Source organism: Athene cunicularia (genome assembly GCF_003259725.1).
Source record: "Athene cunicularia isolate RWA chromosome 2 unlocalized genomic scaffold, athCun1 chr2_part1, whole genome shotgun sequence".
Lineage (NCBI taxonomy): Eukaryota > Metazoa > Chordata > Aves > Strigiformes > Strigidae > Athene > Athene cunicularia.
In genome coordinates, this window is record NW_020799095.1 from 130,079,460 (window position 1) to 130,104,894 (window position 25,435).

The 25,435-nt window shown below is 42.4% G+C and overlaps 1 protein-coding gene across 3 annotated transcripts in view; it reads right to left on the bottom strand.

Annotated features, from left to right (window-relative positions):
• NIPAL2 (NIPA like domain containing 2) overlaps nucleotides 1-20,502 on the bottom strand; it is a 57,738-nt gene extending 37,236 nt beyond the window's left edge. For all 3 annotated transcript variants that reach the window (XM_026843080.1, XM_026843081.1, XM_026843079.1), the window contains exons 1-2: nucleotides 20,149-20,502; nucleotides 2,907-2,975 (exon numbers count right to left, since the gene is read on the bottom strand). In XM_026843080.1, coding sequence (XP_026698881.1) covers nucleotides 2,907-2,975; nucleotides 20,149-20,253 — 174 coding nt within the window. In that variant the 5' untranslated portion in view covers nucleotides 20,254-20,502. The remainder of the gene's footprint in view (nucleotides 1-2,906; nucleotides 2,976-20,148) is intronic.
• Nucleotides 20,503-25,435: the final 4,933 nt, after the last annotated feature.

Below are 25,435 nucleotides of genomic sequence, written 5' to 3' on the forward strand. Positions count from 1 at the left end.
TCAGCCATGGTGGAAATGACTAACAAATTAGATCTCTGAATAAATGTGAAAAATATTAAGTGAATACTAGCTAGTGCTTCCTAGCTATCATTGCATACCTCTGTTCTTCTCTCAAAACAAAGCTTGGCAGTTGTGCTGTGAATCTGAAAACACTCAAAGGCAGGAGATGAGATGGAATCAGAACTATGGCAACAACTTGGAAGAATGGGACCAGACAATGGTGTCCCTGCTCCATGATATATATGCTTGCCAGAAATGCAATTTTAAAATTAAAAAGGCAGCACTTAATCACGTCTGCTGTAGGGGGGACTGTAAATTAATTAGGTAGAATTTGGGATTTGGCTACAATCTCCTGTTCAACCTTAGAAGAGGATCTCAGGTAAAGCATTATTTTCATAAAGAAAACCAGCTATACCTCTATAAACAGGTATAATATATACTCAAGTAATATTTCATCAATGCTTCTTGTTACATGCAGAAAATATCACTGACACATGTTGTAATTTTTTTTCTCTCTGCCTGTACAGCAAGAACCTGTATATAACAAGATAATTTGACTTCGATCACAGTGGTCTTCTGAAACAGAGTCCAAGCAGTGTCCATCAGGAAGATGTAATATTGGGGAGGATGCAATGTTAGTTCTGCAGAATATCCTTTCCTTTCTCAGATTCCTCACCAGCTTCTCTGCACATGGGTCAAAAAAGCTGGAAACCAAATGATATGGTTATTGTAGTATAAATGGTGTTAAACCACATTTTTTTTCTCCCTCATTTGGTATTTGATTTTGGAAGTGCCTGTGCATAGCCCCAAGGAAGCTGTAAACAATTTTCCTCATATTCCCATTCTACTCTGTAGGCTGTGCTACACTGTAGGGGCCAACAGTAATATCTGTGATGATACACCATACTCTCAGTTGTTCCTCTTGTTGAGACGTTATTGCAGCTTCATGCTGTGGAACATGTTCAGGGAATGAAATCCTAGGAAGAAGTTTAGCCCTCCAAGGAGAAAAGGGCATAAGGAAATCAAACTTCCATGAAACACAGGCCAGGAATTCACAGTAACATCCAGGATTTTGCATGTTCTATTCTTATAAAAAAACAAACAAAGCCCAATAAAGATCCAATTGAAATGAATACTAAATAATATTCAAATCAAGAATCCAAGTTTCTCCTGAAAACCAAATAGGACAAGTTCTTAACTGAATCCTGAGCTCTGGTTTCTCCCCAGACTCTTGTAGGAATAACTCTTGAGGGCACAATGTGATTGAAAAGATGTGCAATGGTGGGTGGGTGAGGGTGAGCTCAGCGGCTCCCCTACAGCCTTCTTTCTCCAGATGTCTGCCGCCTTTGCATAATAGAGTGTGTGGATGGTATTTAGGTGGAGGCTGTTTATAATCCAGCTGAAATACTTTGCAAATGGTGGGCTGTTCTATGGCTGCCAACCAGCTAGAGGGAAGAAAGGAAGGAGAACTGACTACATGGTGGAAAAGGAAGAGAGAACAATAACATTTGGCCTGTCCATTTAATATGAATGTGAAAATAAATGTTGAGATCTAGGGAAAGTTGTTATTCATATTTATAAGATATTGTTACTAAATGGAGAAAAAACTATTTTAAAGGATATATAAAAATTTCAGTTGAAACTGTCTGTCAAATGGTAATGCAGAGCTATTGGGTTTTCCTAAACAGCATTTTCCTAAACAGCTGGAAGATATCCAGTAAATTCTGTAAATGATTACAAGTCAATAGATGTCTGCCTGCACACCTCAGTACATCCCCTGGCAAAGCATCCACTTTGGCACTCAGCACCCTCAGCAGACAAAGATATGAAGTCTGAACAACCTCATTATTATGGGCTAGATTGAATTTCCACTTCACCAACAAGAGTTTTTCCACTGAAACAGAGCCTGTCCTAGTCCTGTCACTGTCAGCAGGAAGTTGTACTGGAGAGGCAACAGTCATCTCAACCTGCCTGCCATCCCCGGCTAAACAGATTTCTTTCTATGGGATTCTCCAAATAGAGATACTTAAAATAGAAGGGGATCATTGAAGAACCTTCCAGCATTAATAAAATGGATTATTATGAATAGAAGATTTCGCATTCTATAGCTTTCTATTTCATCCTTTACAGAAAAAGCAAGAAGTAGTTTTATGTGAGGCATATACAATTCATAAAATACAAGCTAGCAAAAACACTTTTTCTGGACAACTTGCACAACAATGTCTTCTGCGCTTTAAAAACTTTTGTTAGAAAACCTAAAAATACCATGAAGACTACCTGATACAGATTATAATGAATTTTTTAACTTTCTACTGAGTATGCATTTTAATTAGTAATACAGAAAGGATTTTGTAAATCTCATCCTACAACCCTTTGCCATAGTTGTAAGGTCAGCGCCTCCCATTGGTTTTACAATTTAAAATAACATTTACTCGGATTATTTTTTCCTAGTTGGAGAAGGAAAACTAAATTAGTCAAAGTTGTTCTAGGGCCAAATATTACAAAAAACTTTATGTCTCTATGCATTTAATTACATTAATTGCTTCATTAAGCAGGGCCTAAGACCTTGTGGTCAATTCCATTTTAGGTTTGGACACTCTGGGACAGGTTCACATGATGTCCAGTGGGACCACAAGCAGGTCACAGCTGGTATTCTCTTATGGCACATTACGAGGAGGAGTTACAAATTTTTCTTCTGTTCCCATATAAGAATCACAGCACAGAATAGGTTGAGAGCTATCATACTGCCAACAACTACAGCAGGCCACTGTTACACTACAGTTAAAGAGAGGGAATGTTTATTAAATGCAAAAAATTTTGTATTTTGAAATTCACCATAAAAACAAATTGTAACATGTTACTTGCTAAGTATAAACAACTCTGAATAAAGAGAAATCATTTCATACCTGTATATTCAAAGACACACTAATCAGAAAATTTGAAGCAGCAGCCAGTAAAACTCCCAAGAGCTGAGTCTGTAAGATCACAAAACAAATACAAAAATATTTCTTATTAGTTTAAGAACAATATAACGGTGGTTTTCTGATAGACTGTTCTAACCCAATCAAAACCAAATTATTGCATTTTTCAGTCACCGAGTTCATGCTGCACTGAGTAAACCGATAAAAAATATCTATGCATAGTTGACTAGGGCTTAAGTGATAAACACCTGGGAATGGAAAGGGCATCCTAGTGCAGGAGGTGGTTTTGCTGCCCTTCAGTAGAACACCTTCTTAAATCTCATGAAAGAAAAGCCTAGATATGTCTCAGTTGAACACTACACACGGGTATTCTTCTTTTCTAAAAAGAACGGACCTGTTCTGTTACATAATCCAGAAGGAAAATCAGCAGCAATCAAATAGTTCATATTGGAAAACAATTATCTTATGCGTTAACATATCCACTCTTTGACAGGGCAGCCAGGAACATAGCTCTGCTGATAGTTTCTTTAAAGTATTGTGTTGTTTCATCAAATTCTTTTCTAATCAGCCTGTTTAATTTTCAGTCAGATTTTCAAACTTTCTATGAAGCTGAGAAGTTAAAAACATTGAAGCAGAATTCATTACTTTGGAAAGCAGCCATTTAAAGATGCCATTTCAGCAAGTTCATATAACAGGTACATGTTAAAGCTCCCTGTCTACTTTCACAATTGTCACACTTTGTACATTGTTGTAAGTGTATTCAAGATCCATTCAAGGTCATTGGTATATTGCTGTGAGGAGCCCCACTAGCTTGTAGAGAAGACAAACTTCAGTGAGCTTTTATAAACAAGGCCATGGTAACATAATCCAACTATAGTTTGCAAGCTGTAAATCAACATCCAACTCAATGCTTACAGCCTCAGCTTTCATGACTCTTCTCCAAGAAAGTCCCTGGGCACCTATGAAGAGGCAGTGCCTACCAGCAACATAGACTGTTGTCCCTCGACATTTATAAGAACAATATGTGATCCAGCAAGCTCGGGGTGGGGGTAAAGGGGGGAATTATTGTACCCAAGCTAGGAAAGAGCATCCCCAAAAGTGTGAAGAGGCAACAGCCTTATTACAAATGGATGATAATAATCTTATTTAAGAGACACAGCTGAACCCAACTGTCTCCACCCCATGCACTTCTGCAGAGGCTCAGACTTGGAAGGAGAAGCAGACAACAGAATTGCTCTGGGTGAAATGCCTGGATGACTGCCAGGTGTCACTAAGACAAGACTAACAGGTACAAGGGGATGCAGAGAAGGGAATGTAGGAGGTGAGAGGGCTCCCTTTGCTCACACACCCTCTGTGCTAAGTATTACAGCACCAGTGCCACGGCCTGTGTACAAGAAGAATTACTCAAGGGTTTTGCCCATACCCTCTGGTGCCTGGCCATTGGAGGTCCCTCCCATCTTGCACACCAATAAACTCCAGTGGATACTCCAGCAGTGTGTCCTGGGCTCTCACGCACGGTGCATTTTCCATGCTCTGGGAACACCCCTTGCTGGGAGCAGTGGGGAGTGTGTGACAAGATGTCACAGCACACCTTGGCACAGATGTCTCTGCTGAGATCAGATCAGTTAGAGGGACACAAGCAGCCTTGGAACCTCCTTCCACACTGGGGAAATGCTTTCATATGGTCCCCACCCAGGGCCCCACAGAAGCAGAGGGGATGGATGTCCCTTCCTGATGTATTGATGCTGTAGCATCAAATCCTGAGCACTGATCTTGTGCAAAGTTTGACCACTTCACAGGTGGATTACTGCACTCCCCTCATCATCCTGCACACACAGCAGCTTCAATAAAACAGCAGTTAAATAAAAATTGGTTTTCTGCTCCCAATGACTTGTTCTTTTTAAATGACAAAATGCTCCCTTGTGAGGGGGTGGAGAAGTGGCCTTGTGAGCCTCATCATGAAGGGTTTAAGAAAAAGGAGACAGCAGGGAATAGAAAACAGAAACTGTCACTTCATTTACCCCATCATTTTATTGCTTTCACATCAGTAATTGTAATACATCCACACTACTCCCAGCAGAGAACCCTGTCTCTCTGCAGTTTGTTCTGATTCAGTGGATGATCCTACCCTTATGGCTGCATCTCTGGATAACCCCTTGCAGCCCCTTACTCCCAGCTTTCAGCTGGAGGTCACACTGTGCAGGACTCAGGAGGCAACCAGCACCCCAGTGAGGAAACACGGTTTGTCTTAAGCCAGCCCAAAGCGGGGGTCTCCATCCAGCTCTGGAGGTAAATCTTGCATGCAGCTGGTGGGCAGAGGATGAGGCTACGTTTTCCATCTGTCATCAAAAACATGTGCACACTCAGATTCCTGAATGGGCACTGATGATACCTGCCTCCAGAGACTGTGAATCGAGTGCCCCTTTGATGTCTTTACACACTGCATGGACAGGGACTCCAGCAGGAAGTTTCCAACACCCTGCAGCACTGGTGTCCTCTCCACAACAGTGACGGCTTTCATACCATGGTGGTTGCTTCATTAGGTACCTGTGAGCTTGGCTCAGATATCCTTGTGGGACATGTAAGATTTCTAACATGGTGACCACCCTGTGTCTGACCAAAATTTTTGGTATCGCAAAAGTCAATCCTCTTCTTACAGGTTTCAGAAATTTCTACGAACAGGAAATCAATCAAAAACTTGGGTCTTCTCATTTTCTGGGAAATACTGAGATATGTGTCACCTTGTCTCAGTGCTTCCCCATGAAATACAGAGATCAGAATTTCCCTCAGCCGTGGTTGGGCTGGGACATGGGCCTGGCTCAGCATGACCTGTAGCTGGGCAAGGCAGGGCTGTGGGGAGTTGTAGATCTGTCCCGCTGTGGCATTGCTGGCGCGGAGGCGGATGGCCCGCGAGGGATGAAATTGGTCCCAGGCTGTGGGCAGGGTGGGAGAGCCCCTGGGGTGGTCAGGGAATGTGGGTGCCTTCAGGGCCCTGACAAACATAGGCAAAGCTGTTGGGTGACACTCCCTTGTGCCTAACTCAAACAACCTCCTGTGTCTGCACATAAGGAAAAAGTGCATGTGTATGATCAAGGCAAATCCATGGTGGCAGTCTGGGCTCAAAAATTCCCCTCATTTCTCAGGTCATTTTATTGTAATGACCACATGTTTCACCTGAGCGTTGCTGTTGGCATATATACTGCGCTGCCTGCTCCAGACTGACATGTGTTAATGAGCTCTGGTTAATATGGTGATAGCACCATACTTCCAAACCCAGGGCTGGACAGACCCCTAAAGATTAAAAGCAGAGTATGATGCCCTAAGGAGGTCAAATATCACATGGATCCGTTCAGGGAGATGAGATGAAAGTACAGTTACAGCTATAGCATGGCAAAACTGTCTGGTACAGATTCATAAGCAGACATGCCAATATTAAAGAAAACAACAAGGAACAAAAATCCAGTAAAGAGGAAAATTAAACTGCAGACTTCACAAATCAGAGTGCATCTTAAATCAGCAGGCAATTTCTAATGCACAAGAGCTATCACATAAAGCAGTGCTCAAAGCAGGAGAGAAAAATAATGGGATACTCTAAGTCAGGCGAGTAAAACCATACATGAATGAAAGATGACCTGTGACAGAAGACAGATGACCCTATCAAACCAAAATGGTTGCTATGTTGACCTGAAGGCCACCACCACCCTTCCGTTCCCATCTTGTCATGTAAAAGGGCTTCATTATTTGTGCTGTGTCTGCTATTCAACATCCTTCAGAGGCTAGAGGACTGTTGGAACAGCCAATTTTATAAGTAATGAACATGATATTCTTTGAACACAGAGTTTCCAGTTGTGATATCATCTGCAGCACTGCAGAACTTCCCACACATAACTTTTGAGACAAACCTCCATGAGGGAATTCAGTTGCAGACACAACTTTAGAGCCATGGTGCTACTTCAGTCAACTAAGGACTTCTACAGGAAAAAGCTTTAGATATTCAAAACTATTGGCATAGAATGCAAGTTCCTTCATGACCAATAGATCTGTCTGAACACATAGGTCACTTTGTCAGACCCTATATATTGCAAATTGTTGATCCATTCTTACAGTGCTACCAAATGCATGAGGCTTGTCACAGAAACATCCTGCCCTTAAGTTTTCCATAAAGTAAAAAACCACCACAGACATTTTATTTCCTTCACTTTAATACGTTTTGGAACAAACCATGAAAGTCACTTGCCAGCTTTGCAGTCTTTTCTAGATAGTGCCTAAGCACACAGACCATGGACTGAGGCTGTGGATCTGCCAACATTTTCCCTGGTGGCAAAGCTGGCTTGAGAAATTCCTTCCTCTGGTCTCCTGTTCCTTCACTGCCTCATTTGCATTAAAACAACTATTTGTAAGACTGACAAGGCACTGTTCCAGGTTTGAAATAACCCTCCCAAAATATACCCCATTAGCATTATGTTCTTTATAAGCCACCTGCCAACGCTTAACAGTAAAGGCAGATTAAAATTCACAAGCCACAGCAAGGGTTTTTAAATGGTGACCCCACACATTTTGCCAATGGTGACAGTGGCCTATATAGGTGAGGGAATGAGTTCAAGAAGTGGTAAATTTATCTCAAGCAAGGCACCTTCAGCACTAGCCTGACATACCCCATCCCTGTGGCATAAGACTCTCACACAAGCCCAGGCATGGGGAAGGGAGGTTGAAACGATTGGTCAGTAGGCATCCATTTGCCAAGTCAAGTGGCAACATATTGTTGTTCAAAATAAATGAACAGCAGTATGGCATATTCCTGCAAACAGTCCTGCTTCAAGCACTCATGCAGGACCTGATGCCTATTTACCCTAGCACCTTTTCACATCGTTCTGGCAGTGCTTTAAAAGGGTATTTTACATGCAAGATCTCTTTTTATTGTGAAAGTAAAGTAAGGGGTTTATGGCAAATTAAAGCCAGGCTGAAATCTAAATCTTTGGCATTAATTCTAATAAATTTATCCCTTGCAGACTAAAATCTACATTGGAGACTCAGTTATACAGTGAGATGCAATTTATCCATATTATATGTATGTTTTCCTAATGTATATTAAACTGCAGTTGCCAAGCCTGTGAAATGAAAACTTAGAAAGATTAACTTAATTTGCATTGACTAAAAGGTACATGGCCATTATTTATAGAAACTTGCTATGCCTATAAATTGAACTGATGGGCAGAAAAAAACCCACTTCAAATGTATGTTGTTGGCTCACTCATCAAGGCTAGTTAAACTATTCCTTCTATTTTTCTTTATTTCTGCATTTATTTGTGATCCAAAGGTGTTCCAACGAATGTAATGATATATACTGCATCAAAAACTACACAGTTTCCAGTAACAAGGATTTTGTCAGATCTCAACGGATCTTATTTAAAAAAAGGGAGAAAAATGCCTTCTAAACTTGCAATTCTGAGTTAACTCTGAAGCAAAGGGGAATTCAGGGCCCTTAACAAAAACCATATTTTTTCAAAGAGCTACCATGTGGAATTAGGAAAGGCTTATCATTTAGCTATTATTATTCACAGAGCTTTGGCTGTACTCAGTGCTTTACAGATGTATAAAGAAAACAAGATCCTTGTTTCAATGGTTTTCATACTGCAATTCATATACTCATATATGGGTTCAGGCCCATGTGAAGTACTGAAGGACAGCTGAAGTGAGAGTAAAAGGGCAATTACCAGTGTTGGAACATGTAATGAAAATACATTTGATTTATTCATTATGACATAAAAGAAAAAAAGACATTGTTCAATATACAAGAAGGAGAGAATTAAAATGTTTGGAAACATCTTTGTTAGGAACAGAAGTAGAGAGGAGACTTGGTAACTAAGTCAGGATAAACTGGAGTGAAGACAAGACAGTTTGTAGGTTTTACACAGGTCACCAGGCTGGATTCCAGACCACAGTAGATAAAGTTCCTATCTCATCCTTGCCTTTACTAGATTTTGCCTTTCATTACCTCACAAAGTTAAAATATATCTTTTTCCAGAAAATAAATAAACTGCAAAGGCTGGAAGGAGAGCCTGGTAAATTATGAAAAGGTGTGGAAACTTGAGAGGGTAAAGAAACTACAGAAGTGGAACCCTTTTATTCAACTTCATGCTTTAATCATTTTCATGAGATCTTACTTATATTCATCAGTCTGATTAATTAATGTCCATAATGGATAACAAACTGAGACAAAGAATATGAAATTTGAAATATACTAAGATAACTTCTGATAGGCTCACTAAGGTTAGATACACACATATCCATTCACTACAAGGTTAACAAGCATTATAAGTAGTAATTTTTTTTTCCTTTTTGAAGAGTTACAACCAAAGCTCTCAACTCCTAAATTTCAATTTCTTAGTCTCAGGAAACAAATCTCAAAATTAGAAATAAATAGGAGAATGGGGAAGGGGCAGAATGGATTTATACACTGTTCCTTAGTTGAATAGACCAGGATAATTTGCTGCATAATCAAAGACCATTTCATGCTTTTAATACTGCCTGTTAGGATGCAAATTAAAACCACTCCAATGACTGTATAACAAAGTCTCTAAAAATTTAAATTATATTTGATAAAATCTTAATAGAAAGATTTTCTCAAGGACCATCATATAACATCTCCATGGCAACTATAGAAATTAAATACCAGGAAAAGCAAGAATAGGCTTACGAACTTTTGCAAATTTCCACGTCCCTCAGGAGAAACAAGGAGTCAAGCCATCATTGCCTGACCAGCTTCTCCCACAAAACAGCTAGCTGACTCAGGGATATTCCTCTATGGCTGCCCAGGAGCAGGCTTTCTGGATACTCCTGTTTGACCCTGTCTAATTCCTGGTGTACGTGGTAAGGTTCAAGCCAGACCACTCAAAGAGTAGGTATATTAATTCCCAGAAGCTACAGCCTGGCCCACATTGGGAAGCTTTGCTGCTCCCCACTCTGCATCATGTGGCTCTCTGGACCCCTAAATCAAGAGCCAAGGAGGAGACACAAGACTCACGGGGAGCTGGAGTGTACCAGTTCATGCCTTGCAAGATGGAGCTAGCTCTGCTGGTGCTCAGAAAGACAGGAAAGCTTAAAAGGGAGCTATCTGAACAACTAAGTAAATAGTGCTGTTAAGTGTGACATCAGGTTGCAAGACAAGGCACAGAGTGCTGTTGGAGAGACGGCTCGCTCTGCATGTACACGCAAACGTGCCTCCAAGCCAAGCATAGCTAGCTCATTCCCTCTTGTTATTGTAGTACAAGTCTTGCAGGAGTACAAATGAGCTATTTCTGATTCCACTTAAATCAGATACACAAAACCCTGACAGAAATGTAGCCAGATTAATACATTATTTACCAAATCCTAAAAAGAACTTTTATATAAAAATCTCCTTTTACCCGCCGAGACGAGTTCATGAGAGGAATGACATGCCCCTTCCAGCATGCACCTTTCTAGCATCACTTTCCAACAAAGGCAGGCTTGTCTCCCATCCTGTCTCAATTAATCCTCTGCTATCTATAACTAACCCCTCCTGTGATGTGCACAGAAAATGCTTCTCCACATCACAACCTGGGTGAACATGCTCAGTTGTGAACCTCAGTGTTACACGTGTGAGCCGGGGATAAATGTAGGCTGGAAATGAGGACACTTCCAAGCCAGAGGCATTTCAGAGCAGCTTCTAACAGGAGTGACAACAGGGTAGGGGAAAAAGAAAAGATCTGACTGAATTGAGAATGAAGTTTGATCCATCTGTTAAAAGAATTACTTGATGCTATGGCAGGGGGAATGGGCAGCCCAAAGGCCCTTCCAGTTTGCTGTTCCCGTAGAGGAGGGGTGCTGTTCATCAGTTTTTTGCTTTCCTTCCTGCACCTCACACATTTGGCTCTCCTTGTTTCATTTCCACAGAGCGTTAATCATTTACAGATAGTTCCTAATACAAAAAAAATGACCAGACTCCAGAAGGCAGAACCTTCTGGTTAGCAGCATTATTCGTTTAAATATAAACAACTGCTAGATTATCAGTGATGATTTAAAAACAAGAGGTCTTGCACTCTCTAAAACATTCACATGTATGTATATGGGTGCATACACATAGAAACACACAACTGGATGCTTTTAATTTGCAGATACTTCTGGTCAAAACCAGACCAAAGATACAAATCTGGAGATAACGAATAAAATCTTCAAAGAAATTATATGCAAATTTCTTGCAGGGGCCTGAGATACAGGCAACGGGCTCATGTTTTCCCAACTATCTCCCTGTGACACATTGCAGATGTGCATTTTGACATTTTACTACAAACTGTAACCTGATTTAAAGTATTGGTTACCATTTTGTAGTTCATGGTGTGTGTGGACATAAGGAGTAGGTGCCTAGTTCACAAGAATCCAAAACATCTACTACAGCCTTCTGCTGCAGAAAAGAGAAGTCAGTTTAGCTGGATGACCCCTTGTAGGTACCTTTATCACCCTTTTATGTTCTCTGTTGCACTTAAAGAGATAACAAGGTGGAGAACTTATTTCCCAGTTTTGAGTAGTATCAATCTTTCAGCAACTGTACTTTATGTGGATTCTCCTTTTGTTCTCTTGAATCCTTCTGTGGGTTCTTCTTTATAGAACTTGCTGTCTTTTTTTCTGGTATTTTAGTGTTAGTAGGATATAATGGTTAGAAAGTTTCTTCTTGACAGGGATTATTGTAGAGATGGGGCCATGAAGAGAATTTATGCCTTTCAAGAATTAAAAAAATGAAGGAGAACTGAGCATCCTTTTCGTGAGTCAGATGCTATCATCTCCATGCTTTTGTAAACTATGCATTGCTCCTTAGTTTGTCATGGGAGCCTCTGATCTATAGCTGTAGATTAACTCTGGTCAGCAGCTTAGCCCCATGCAGCCACTCGCTCACTCCTCCTCAGCAAGATGGAGAAGAGAACTGAGAGGGTAAAACCACAAAAACTCATGAGTTGATATAAAGGCAGTTTAATAGGTAAAGCAACATCTGTGTGTGCAAACAAAGCAAAATCAGGAATTCATTCACTACTTCCCATCGGCAGTTAAGCCATCTCAAGGAAAGCAGGGCTCCATCACATGTAACTGTTACTTGAGAAGACAAAAGAACTCCAAAAGTCCCTCTTCCTTCCTCCCCCAGGTTTTATCACTGAGCACAGCATCATACGGTATGGCATATCCCTTTGGTCAGCTGGGGTCAGCTGTCCCAGTTGTGTCCCCTCCCAACTTCTTGTGCAACCCCGGCCTACTCACTGGTGGGGTGGGGTGAGAAACAAAGAAGTGCTGTGCAAGCACTGTTCAACAATAATTAAAACATCACCGTGTTATCAACACTTTTTTCATCACAAATCCAAAACATAACACCATACAAATTACTACGAAAAAAATTAACTCTGGCCAAAACTAGTGCAATAGTTAAGAGACGGAACTAGAGTCTTGATCAGATTAAAGCTGTGACTACTTTTTTGACTGAAGCTTCTGCAAATACTACAAGCTTTGCTCACTGTCACCCTGGCATGATGACTGAGTCATTGATGCATAACATAGACACTGAATGATAATGTTCATGGTGCTATAGTCACTGCAAGGACCAAAAGATTGTCACTGAAAGAGCGAGAAAGAAAGGAAAGAGATTAATGTCATTAGAAGTCAATAAATGTAAGAACCTTGTGACAATTCCAAAGCAGAAAATAAAACCAAATCCCAACAAAACCCCACAAAAATGGTAGATAAACATTAAGAAATAGTAGGTTAAAGTCATAAAGCAAAGTAAATGGAGTCATGATCTATTTACTGCCAAGCTGGAGCACCCAAAAGTTAAACTAGATTTTAACTGGGAGTTAACTATCTAGGTACAACTTATGTACATAAACCCCATATTTTAGTTGTTTTTCACAGGAACATCTTTCCATGGTAGACATCCTTGGCTGTTGAAGAAAAAGGCTTCAAGTGGAATCCATATCAGTTGGCAAAATTACATTGTTTTGAGCAGGATGACATCAAACATGTAAGATAAGACTCAGGTGGAGATTTTAGCTCCCATGAAGCTGATTTAGTTTTAGGGGATTAAATGTCAGCAAGAGGTGGGCTTGTCCACAAGAGGATATGTACTTCACCTCAGCCAGCATGAAGAAGCCTTGTCCAAGGAGTCAGCATTTGCTTTGCTGTGAGTCATTGCTTCCACATGTGGAGGGGTTTCCTCCAAATCTTTCTTCTCTCATCATGGTCCAGACCTCGCATTCACTATAGTCCTCTGCATCACAGGGTTGTTTCTGCAGAACACAGCAGGATACGAAAGGGAATGTAGCCAGAGTCCCTCATCCAGAGTTAAACTCCAACAATCCCATGATTTCTCTCTACCACAGTTCCATAATCTATCTTCATTTCCCCATTATGGACAAAACAGTTCATATCAGCAAACAAGGCCAAAGCTTGTAGCCTAGAAGATGTAAATCAAACACGGACATCGTGGAGGAGAATGGAGTTATACTGCTATAACCTCAATTTAAGCAGTACACATCTGTTTAGTTTGATACTGACTATTTACTTTTGAGCACACTCTGCAAACATCACTGCCACGTTTCTTAAGATGTCTGCTCCAAGCCTGGCATTGATTCGCATACCAACTGGCTGTCTTTTGAAGCTGCTGGCAGTATGTTTCAAAGTCCAGATTACTCACAGAATGGAAAGTGTATCTCACAACTGTTCACGTTAACAAATGTCAATCTTCTGGGGCAAGCCTTGGTGACATTACAAACATGAGCATAACAGTTTATATGTGTCACCAAAACTCCAAATGGAATAATCACAGCCTCCAGTTACTAGGTTAGCCAAAGGTCCTCACCTCCCTTATGACTGAAGTGCACAATCTGCTGTTTGCTCATCTTTCTAAAGCCTTGGGTTTTGAGTTTGGTCAAATTTCTACTCTCATTTGTATTCTTTTGATTCCTTCAAACTGGAGTTAATCAGATCCAGCAGACTTCAAGAACATAGGAAGAGAAAGATCATACTTCAGCTTCAAAGAGCAATAAAGTCTTCTTTGGGTCACAAAATTGTAAGGGGCCACAGTGTCACAGGTAAGATTTTATGAGAAGGGCAACTTCTATTTAAAAAATTGTATCAGTAAGCATTTTCCTGTTGATTTAGCCAGACAAACTGCCTTATCAAGGAGTCAAATGAGCACTGGGGCAAATGAAGCAGCCGAATACAGATTCAGGATGTAAGCAACACCACCTCTTTGGGTGCCAGCGATATCCTAACTACACACAGCAACCTCATGAAATCTCAGAAGCAGGCAGGTGTTTGCCTGAGCAGCCAGACCTTCACCCTACATCACCCTGCAACTCCCAGGCAAGGCTGTGAGACACTAAAATCAACACAGCAGCCATGGCCAATTTAATTTAAATTCCACTATTATAGTAGTCTGGTAGTTGGGAGCAGGGAGAGCAAAGCACTGCAGTGACACCTCTAAAGCAGGGCAGGGATTCAGACTCACCCCGTGCCTGGTCTTTCCTAGTCAGTGCTAAGGGAAGAGAAGCACTCACCCACTCACCCTTCTTTGCTGGCTCCAGACTACGTACGATTCTGTTGCTCTGGATCACCATGTTGAAGAGCAGTGCCTATGTTTTAAGCCCTGTAGTCAGTGGCTGAGCTGGATATCAGACAGAGTCAGCATTATGCCCCCAATCTTTCTGTAAAATACCGTTCTGAAGCAGTCCAAAGCAAAACTCATTTCTGCACTAGGTAGGATACGTATAACTTGCGACTTAAGTTTTCTTGCATTTGTCTTCTGCACCCTACTTTCTGACAAATCACAAGAACTGTAATGTTCCTTATTGCCTAGAAATTTCCAAATTTTCTCAAACCTCTTAAAACATATTATCGTAATTACAAAGCTCCTGTTTAACTCATTGTCACCTTAACCATTAAAAAAAAAATTTAAATGCACGGTTTTTTAATGTCCTCAGAAAAACTGAAAACTCAATTTTACATAGCAGCTGTTGGGAGGGGAAGCATTGAAAACAGTCTGAGATTTGGGAAAAATAGCTCAGTGAGAACCAGGGAACACGCGCTCAGCAGAGCTGTAGTCAGTACTCAGCATGGCCCCAGCCCTGTGAGGCCAGTTGTTTCCAAGGTCCTGGCTGAGGTGTCCAGGAGAAGCCACCAAGATTGCTTCACTCAAAGTGAACTGTGAGTCATCAGCCTAAATAAAAGGGCTTTGCTCACCAGCTTCTGTTGGCTGTCAGGCTAGGAAGCACTCATTCAAGCAGCTCTGCTGGCAATGCTGAAGAGATGAAAGTGTCCAGAACAGATGGAGGATGAGCTCTCCCATCAATAGCATTTGCTTTGGGTTTGCATTGCCCCAAGCTCAAAACATGGAGCTGAGCTGGTTTGCTGTATCTGCTGCCCAACACCATGCTGGGCTTTGAGGGGAAACTGCCACAGGTACCAGACTCCTTCTAGCCTTGATAGAAGAAACCCAAGCAGGGTGATAGAGGCCTGCCAATAACCCTATCAAACTATTCTGGGACCCAGAGTAATCCCTGATAAAAACTAGATAAGCAGGTCACTTCTCAGGCTGACTCAGAAAGCTGCACGCTACCTCCAGTCTTTGGGTTACTTTCCCATCCAGGGCATCTGTTCCAGACCTGTGGCACCATCCCCTGCCTTCTTTATATTCAGAGGGATAAACAGCTGCATGGCTTACTCCCACTCTGCTTGCAGTGACTGAAGGAGGAAAGCTACATTTCCCTAAGGAATGTGAAAGTCACAATGACACAAACATGCTCATGGTACTGTGCAAGGTGACACACAAGGAGTAAGGCTCTCCTGTACTTATATCCCTTACCTTTCAGTAATTAATAAGTCCCATGCAGCAGCTGATCTTTCTTTAATTTAGAGGCAGCAGTTTATATAAGCTGTGTGCTTATTTCACACCAGACACATTGTGATCTTTACATCTGCAGGGACAGTTGATGTTTGGCAAGGCAGAATGGATTTATGAGGTTGTAAAAAAAATATGGGTGATCCTTTTTAACCAGTGCTCTATTTTGCTTGCTTATGTCAGCTTCTCACTCACACTGAAGCTAATCAGAGCATAACCTCCAGCAGATGAGACCTACAGCTCTGGCAGAGCCTGAAAGCTTGGGTGCAAAGCCTGCCCAGCTGGCAGTCTTGCATTTATGATCTAAAGCCACACATCCTTTTCTGGCAGAACCTATTTAAATGGGGACTAAGCCATAGACATGTGTCTGATTCCTGACAACAGAACACCACCAGAAGAGCATGCATCAGTGCTGGCAGCAACTGTTTGCAATACTGTTTCATTCTAATTAGACTTTTGGATTCCCTATGACTGATTCAAAAAAGGTGTATTTGAAAGACTGAACAAAGGCCTCTTCCCACCTTTTGCTTTATAAGGGCTGAAAATAACACACATTTCCCACCTAAGAAAACAGTATGTATTTTCTCCCATACATATTCCCCCATAAGATAAAGGAAACTGAAACTGTGTGAACTCTGAAATCTGACAGGTATAGAAAAATATCTATATCTGCTTTCAATGAACAGCTTTAGAATAAGGAGCTGGAGGGAAAGGGGGAAACACTTTTCACCATAGTCTTTACAGATGAGTACAGCAGCAGGGACCTGCGTGAGGACATGCTTGTCTCTACTGTCCCCAGGCTCAGGGAATGGTTTACTGATTAAATTGAAACAGTTAACATCTGCAGTCCATCAGGGAGCAGACTGCAGCATAAAGTACTTTACAGAGAATGAGAAAATGGCATTAAACCCCCCTACAAACACCTGAATTGGAAAAAAAAAAAAAAACCAGGAGGGTTTGCTTTCACCTTTAACAGCCTGATAATATCTGGTGATTGCTTTTTGCAGAGGAAAGCTTCCCTGGTTGAAACCCATGTGTGCAATCACCATGGGCTTGCTCTAGAGCTTTCCCTTATTGAAAACCATGGTTGGAAATTTCATTGTTTAAGTGCTTAAAATATCCTAGCAAATGTTTGTAGGTTGTGCCATGATAACTTTTCTTTGGTGGCAGTGCCAACTGAAGAGGCCCTCACTATTTCTGGGGAGCTTCCTTAGCTAAGGGAAATGGAGAAGTAACCTTCCCCTCCATGGAGTGGCAGCTCCCCGCCTTCCTGCATGGGGTCCCTCACAGCACAAGGGCAGCAGTCCCTACGGTGACAGAAGCACCAGCAGGGACTGTGCTGCCACTGGAAGACACAGGGATCAAACCATGCCCTCACCTTGCTGGCCAGGCTCAATGTCACTAAACATCAAGCCCATAGCAAGATGGGGTGAGTTGCACTTAGGACTTTCTCCTTGAGCAGAATGAGCTAAAAACCTCAATTGTGGCACTTCACATGAAATCAAGATTTCATGTATATGATGGAAGGCAGCATAGAAAGACCTCACAACAATGTGTTTAATCTGTGAGATTTCTCATTGCACCTGATAGCAGCCACCACTGCCTGCTCATTAGAGCCCTCAAAGGATTGGCTTTCCTGGCTGCACATACTCACCACCTGCCCGTATGGCCTGTGACAGGCTGTGATATATTGTCACGGGACAAGAGGCCACAGATCCATCTGAAAGAGCTGTCAACATTTTAAACCTCAAATATAGAGCCAAAATGATTTATTACCACAACCCATGAAATAAAACAATCTCTTGAGGTGAGTGTCTGGGCAGCCAGTAATAACTCTGAGTTTATTAAGAGACAGGCAAAAGAGGAAAAAGAAGCAGAGGTGAAATGAATTTCCATCTCCAGCTCAGCTTCTGTACTTGAACAAGTACACCCAGTGACTACACACAACAGCCATGAGTTACGGAAGAAGTGTTACATGTGAGCTTTCCTTGACTATTCTTAACCCACTGTTTTCTACTTATCTGCTACAAAGTCAAACCAAGATCAGTATTGCAGATAATAATCTCAACTAATCTTGCGAAATGTTTTTGTCCAAAACCAACAATATTGGAAATAAATAAACAACCTTTGAGAAGAGCTGAGGGAAATAAAAAAGGATTAAACTGAGGCAATCACATACGCTTTCTGTTAAGCAAAGTCCACATGTAGTGGCTTCTTACATTCATTACCTCAGCAGACCCAAAAATATTACAATAATATTAGTTTGCCAGGAAATACTTCAGGAACTAAGTACATATTTAATCAGATTCACTGCATCATTAAACATGCCCGTGTCCCATGACATACAACACAGCACCGAGACAGGGAAGTCTAGGGGACCACAGGATCCTGTGTTGCTGATCTCAGAGATGCAGTTCCCTCAAGCAGCATCAACCAAACTAACTCCACCTGATGCACAGGAGAAATCCTACCTCCACCCTTTTTTTTTTCCCCATGACCATGGTATTCCCCCTTCTACCCTCATGATGACAGCTGGCACCAGTTAGCCTGATCAAGGACCTGGCAGAATAACCCCAATTAAAAAAATAAACCAAAGAAATGTAATGCCAGCACAAGGAGGCATTATAGTACACAGCCTTGTAGACACAGGCACTTTAACTTCTTCCTGGGAGCTGTACATTTACAGACATTGTATAAAGCTTACTCTAGTGCCATGGATTTTCCTAACACATGTGTCAGATCTGCTGATCCCATGTGGATGTCTCTGATGCTGACATGGCACTAGGTAGCTGTGACCAGCAGCCATGCTGAGTCCCTCATGTCTAGGGGCTCTTGAAAAGGGATCTTGCTCTTTCACCTCCTGATTGGGTCTGAAGGGACTGAAAAATACTCCCTGAAAAGCAATTCACCTCAGCTTTCCTGGGATGTTTCCAGGCAGATGAGAGCTGGTGAAGTTATGGTCTGTTGTAGAGGCAGAAAATGAAGAGCTCCTCTTCAAACCAAATCAAGAGGATGAAATGGCCTCAGGAAAAGGGGAAGGGAAAGAGCCTCTGAAACTGGGATGATCCGCAGCCAGGAATGGAGGGAGGAATTGGTTTCTGATATTTCCAAAAATTTAAAATGTGAAAATAGGGGTGCACAGAAGAATTTAACTCTTGGGAAAATGAAGGTTGGCAGCAACACATGACCCATAGTTTCTCACTACCTGCTCCAAAGCCTCAACTCAAGTAAATGGAAGCACAGGAAAATCAATCTCACCTGCAGATACCTAAGCAACACTTAAAAATGATTCAGGTCTTCTCAGAAAACTACCAGGCTTAAAACACAGCAATCCTCACATAACCACCCCAAGGAATACTGGAGTAGGGCCGGGATGTTTTGCAAGCAAACTGATAACACCACTGTGACGTGGAGGTGGGTGTCCCCATGCCAAGGGAGTTTCCCATTGCTGCCTTCCTCCAGCAGCTCTGCAAACATTCCCAGTCCCGGGACCCTAACTCCCAAACCCACAGTACCCTTGGCTCCACACTCTTGTCTCCCATAATTGATCCCAGTTCTGGTCCTGGGAAGCACTGCCACCGGCCATCAACAGGTGTCCTGTTGCTCCAGGAACCCGAGCACAGGAATTCACAGGTTTCCTTCCCTCTGAGAATATGGGACTGAGAAATGACTACTGACATCTGGATATCCACCCAGTAGCAAATACAGAATCCAGAAGTTTTTGGGACCTTCCCTGGGCTATAACCTGCTACTAGGCTGCTCGCAGAGAAAGGAAAGCAGTTAGTTGCAAGGCATTTTATGCACAATTTATACCAATACTTTGCATCGTAAAAAAGTGGTTTGCCTCTTATGCAGTGAAAAACAAGAATGTTGAGTATCCTCCTATGCCTCCTTGTTTGTGAAGCAAAAAGCAGGGAAAAGGTAAAGGGTTTAATCAACCTCCAATTCATTTTTATTGTTAGCAGATGCTTTGACTTGCTAGCTCTCAGGGGCTGCTTCCAGTCTCTCTTTTGCAGTTGCCCAAATACATTGTCAGAACTGACAGCAACAGAAACACCGATGACAAAAACCAGTGATGCTCTAGCACAAAACCACACAAAAGAGCACAGCTCTCTGCCCGGTTCTAACTCAGAAAGGACAACTTGGAGCGGGAAGCCAGGGCAGCGTGGGCTGAACAACGAGATGAAGAGGGAGCAGGTGTCAGCAGCAAACAGGCACTGGAAGGGGGCCCTTTGGAGGACAGTGGGGGGAGGCTGAAATGATTACCCTGCTCTCCCCAAGCCCAGGTGTTCCTGGGCCCCAGCATGGTGCTGCACGGCAGGCACTTACCTCGTGTGTGCTGTACCAGGGGCCGGAGAGGGGCCCGCTCCCGGTGCCCGGCCCCGCAAAGGATGTGTTCCAGGATACCCGCTCCGAAACGGGGAGGATGCCCATGTCCCTGCCCTCATGCCCCGGCCACTGGCCATGCCATGCGCTGTCACAGCAGTGGGGCTGGGTGGCTCTGAGGAGAAGCGAGCAGGATAGGGGTGAGGCACTCGCTTCCAGGTGGGGAAAAGGCTGTTGGCGTGGGTCACTCTGCACACAGGCGTGTGCAGCCGAGGGCACCGGCACACGTCAGCTGGGGAGTGACTGCAGCATAGAAGAGAAAGGGGAGCTTGACAGAAGGTTTTGCTGCTCCTTCCCAAGACAAATGCCCCACCCTGCTCTGAAAAGGCAGCCTGGGAAATTAACTCCTTCAAATCAGTGCCTAAATCTGATGGTCAGTTATTAATTCCTCACTGCTACTTTGCAGGGTGTTATAAATGCAGAGGCAGAACCAGAAAATAACTTTTATGAATTTACTGAAATGAGAACAAGCAAAACAAAAAAGAGGTTCGGTACACCGAGGAGCAGGGGGGAATTTCCGCACCGATGGACCCACGACGCTGCATAGATGGATGCACAATGACGAAGCATAAACAAACCCACCACTCTTTATAGTCTTTCTAATACATATTCATAAGATGGGTGTGGTTTAGTCCGCACAGGTGCAGTGGAGTTTCTCGAATCTTCTCAGCTTTTCTGGCGTTGTTGGGGGGGGGTTTTGGTTGTTTTTCCACTCCTTTTCTCGCCAAAAAGAGAGTCCTTCTGACAGGGTTTTTTCCAGTACTTTTCCACATTTGCAATAACTGTCCATATGAGTCTGAATTTACCTGATTAAAAAACCTCCAAACCATTTTAACAATAAAACTACAATAAATCTCTTTCAACTTATGTACATAGCAAAACATCAGCAGCACCCGTGCTCCCCATATTAAAGTCATTATATCTTTAACATGAATCACCACCATATTCTTCACAAGCGGTTGGAAGTTGTTCCCATATGCGTATAGTCACTTTAAATTCTTATTTCTGACATGTATTCTTCACTTATATTTCCTGAGTAGTTTCTTTGCAGACATTTCAGGCAAGGGGTTTGTTCCTAGGCTATGGCTTTATCAATTCAGTCTGTTACTTTTGGTTTGATCACTTAAGCTCTCCTGGGAAGAAAAACAACAACTAAAAAAGCTCCTTAAAAGGACCGTAGGAGCTAGCAAGGTAGGAGCTTGGCAGAATTACATGGGAGACAGAAATAGGTTTCTAGAGAAGCACAGAAAGGAAGAATTAAGCCACTGTGTCTTCAGGCTCTGGGCAAGATTGACTGCTTGCAATCCAGAGATCTCATACTGTACCTTTGAAGTACTGGGCTGTATTAGTTTATCCTGTTTGTCAGCTGGGCTTGAAAATGTCCAGTCCTGACAATTAGTGTAGCAGAAACGGGTCAGCGAGTAATTATTCTACCACCTACTACAGCAGTTTTCTCCTGCTCTTAAGAAGAAGTGGGATTGTTTGCTTAGTTCCAGTGGGACAGGTGGTTCTACTATCAGCAAGATGCATCAGGAGAGAAGAGACCAAGTCAGCAAGCAGGAAAGCAGTCTGGGGACTGGGGTTCCAACAAGCAAGGAGATATGCTACCTCATAGAAATGAGCAGCAGCAAAGTTGACTACAGAGAGAAAAATGAAGATATAGCCCCTCAGTATGATTAACTTGTTCGAAAATGGAAGGAACATACAATTACAGGAAAGAAACTGAAGTTAAATTAATACTCTCCTACTTGACTACATAACCAATGCCTGCATTAACCACAAGGATGTTATTTGAATCCACCTTGAAGATGATACAGGAAAGGCAGAAGCGGCAAGGTGCTGCTGCTTCTGTTAGTGATAACACCCCAAAATACAAAACCTTGCCTTATAACAAGGAATGTTTTGTTCATGTGTGTTACCTAACTTGAAATACCAGTTTCTGTGATCACAGCTCCAGTGAGTCCTTTGTAAATACTAGAGCTAGCTGCAGCCATGTACACATAGGTACACTGGAAAAAAACAGCTCCAATATTTCACGGCTATGTAAATTGCTGCAAACTATTTTTACAACATTGCGTAATTATTCTCCGGATTCTAAGCTTACATTAAAAAAAAAAAAAAAAAAAGTTTCTAGGCAATTTGGGTTATGGTTGAAAAAAAACCCTTTAAAGTAGAACTGAAGTGCAAACTGCTGCAGTGATACTTGCCCAGTCCAGAGAGAGTTGAAACAATAGCTCAGAGGGAAGTGTGAATGGACCCATTCTTCTAACTGGAGCCTAAACTGGAAGTCTGCTGACAATTTAAGTGTCAACATCAGCTACTTCAAGGAAGATCATTTGAGCAGAAACACCATGCTAATGTTCTTATTTGTCATCCTCAATTTGCACTTGTTGTACAGCAGATCCTGGGGCGAAGAGGAAAAGCCGCAACTGGTGTCAAAAGTTGCTGGACCGAGGAAAGTTCTCCCATTCCTCTGCCTCCTTCACCCACAGTAACCTCTGCCCCAGCTCAAAATGGGGAGCAAAGAGGTCAATGCTTCCCCGGGAAGTTGTTTTTGGTAGGCAAAGGCCACAGCAGTCCCCACCAGCCTGCCAGTGACCTCTGCAGTATGGTTCTCTGTTGCCAAAAATGCACAAACTGGTAAGAGATTGAAAACGAGTGTAAGGGGAGTGGGAGGAGAGGAGCAGCCCAAAATATCTCTTGAGGACAGTTGCTGTTGTTTTTCTTCATTCTTGTTGGTTCACTGCCTAAAATACAAATGTGACTGTGGTTTTCTCTTGCATAAGAAAGCTATTGGAACAGGTTTTCTGTAACGTTGTCTACGTGGAGCCCTTGTTGAATTGCTTTTGAGGTTGATCTAACAGTGATGGATTGCTGTTCCGCACACGGTCCAGACATGCCCACTCTGTCTAACCATACCAAGGACTCTTATGGCATCCTTTGTTTATTAAATATCTCTGATTGTCTTGCATGTATAAGAGCCCAAATATACAGGTGAATGTAACATTTTTTTTCCATTATAAGACAGCCCGATTAAGAAAGTAAACATCATTTAAAAAAACTATTTCTGCTCAGCAAAACCAACTCAGTATGTGCAAATGTCCCTATACTGGTGCATTGCTGTTTTCAGGCTGAAAGTGATGCCTAAGGGATTGGCATAAAGGTATTAAAGCCCTTGAGACTGACCCTTAAAATATTCTGAGCAAATGTCCCATAAAATGGAAGCAGAAGATGGGATTTGCAGGCGTTTTGACTGAGAACATTACTTCCAGTTTTCAGTGCTGCGTGACTGTGCTGCAAGCTTTTGCCTAAAGCCGAGTTCTGTTCGAGGGTCCCTCAAAAGCAGGGTGGGCCAGGAGAACAGGCTGGAGCCACTTCAAAACCATGGAAATATGAGATGTTTTCAGTGGGCACCACAATACATTAGCAAAACTGCACAGCAGAGATCTGGCACCAGAATCAGGGTCACATGAGTGGGCACATATTCAGAATGCAGTATTGTATGATTCCCTGCACATGTATTTTTGGTTGTTGTTCTTGTTGTACTGTGGGGAATCTGGGGTAGCCCAAAAAATACCTCAGGGAAAGTATTGTCAGAAAGGTGACCTGACTTGCTATTGCTGTCTCTGTCTTTACACCCAGGCAAAGGCAACAGAGGAAAGGCAATAGGTTTGTGCCTGGCTGTGGTGGCTGACCCACATCAGAATCAGGACAGGACTGATTCTCGTCCTACTGGGTAGCACATAGCACCTGTGAAGATGGAGTGGATGCTGCTTGAGTGGGTTTGCTAGAAAAGCTCAAGGTTGATTAAACTGAGTAATCTGCAGGGTGGCAATCTTTGACTCTTCCCATTATATTGCCAGTCATTTTGGGGTAGAAGAGAAGGGGCTACACAGCCTGACAAATGACATCCACCTTCTCTAGTGGTTCCCATCAGGCTCTTAACAGATAGGATTACTTCTAAGCAATGGAGACACAAGAGACTATTGTGGGTTTTAATTGCATGTATTCCCTTACTTTGATGATGTATTTCTATCTGCTATTCTTTGACCAAGCACAGGTCTCTGTTAAAAGAAGATAATATTCCTCTGTTGAGTCACAAGGCTTTAGAGACTGCAATGAGTGCTTTGTCAGCCTCAGGTTCAGATGATCTCAGACAGTGCTTGATCCATGTGTCTCCCTGAATTCTGGCTTGTCTGATATTGGGACCACATAAACCAACAGAGGCATTATGCAGGTTCCTACCTCTAGTTGCTTTAGCCTCTTGAAGTCATCCATGGGTAGCCTAATCTGGCACCAGGGTCACTTCAATTCAAATACTCAGTGCATTTGGGTGTTTGAAGAGGAAACAAGAGGGCCTTTTGTGTTTGTTTGCCCATGTCCTATCACTTCTCTGAGTTTACACTTTGTCACTGTAGATGAACCACATTCTTAGCTGAGAAGAGTCCATATTCTTGACTACTGGGCTCTGGTCAGAGTTACCAAGACTCCCTATACCAGAAAATGAAAGGTTATGGTTTCCTCCTCTGCCAAACAGGAAAATAGCCCTTCCTTCAGGGTACCTAGGTGTTCCTACCAGCATCTGCTCTCCATTGTGAGAATAGAGCCCAGGTGATGGGAAGTTCACTGCTGAGATAGATGGTCCCAACTCGGTGATACAGGAGAAAGTTAAAGAACTTACTTTAATCTGCTGCTCAGAGGACATAGCTGCTACTGTCAGATTAGTGCAAAAAGTGCTAAATTTGTGCAGGATGATCAGATATGTTTCTGAGTTAAATGTCTACAAGCAGACTTTTGCTGGGTCAGTTCATGTGTGTAAGGCCATACCTGAAGACCTGAACCTGTGAGCTGGGGAATCTGCCTGGGGTGGGTTGCAGGCAGGGTATACTGTGTAGTGTTAGCACAGGACAACTTGTGGAAGATGTGTACAGACAGTCTGTTGATTTTTACAAGCAACTTTCATCTCCCTTCCCCCAGCAGCTTTACAAGTCCATGGTGCAAGTATGTACTACTCCATATGCTATCAATTACAGTCTTGACTGGAAGTTGCTTTCTGTCTTGAAGTCTACAAATGTACGAAAAACAGGAGTCCTGGAATCAAGATGTACATTACGGACCTTGGAGAAGGATTTTGTCTTTCCTTTCAGGATGATGGATCACTGTGAGATTTGCAGAATTCGGACATTTTCATTTTTGCCTTTTAGACCCTACTAATTTAGACTTAATCCTG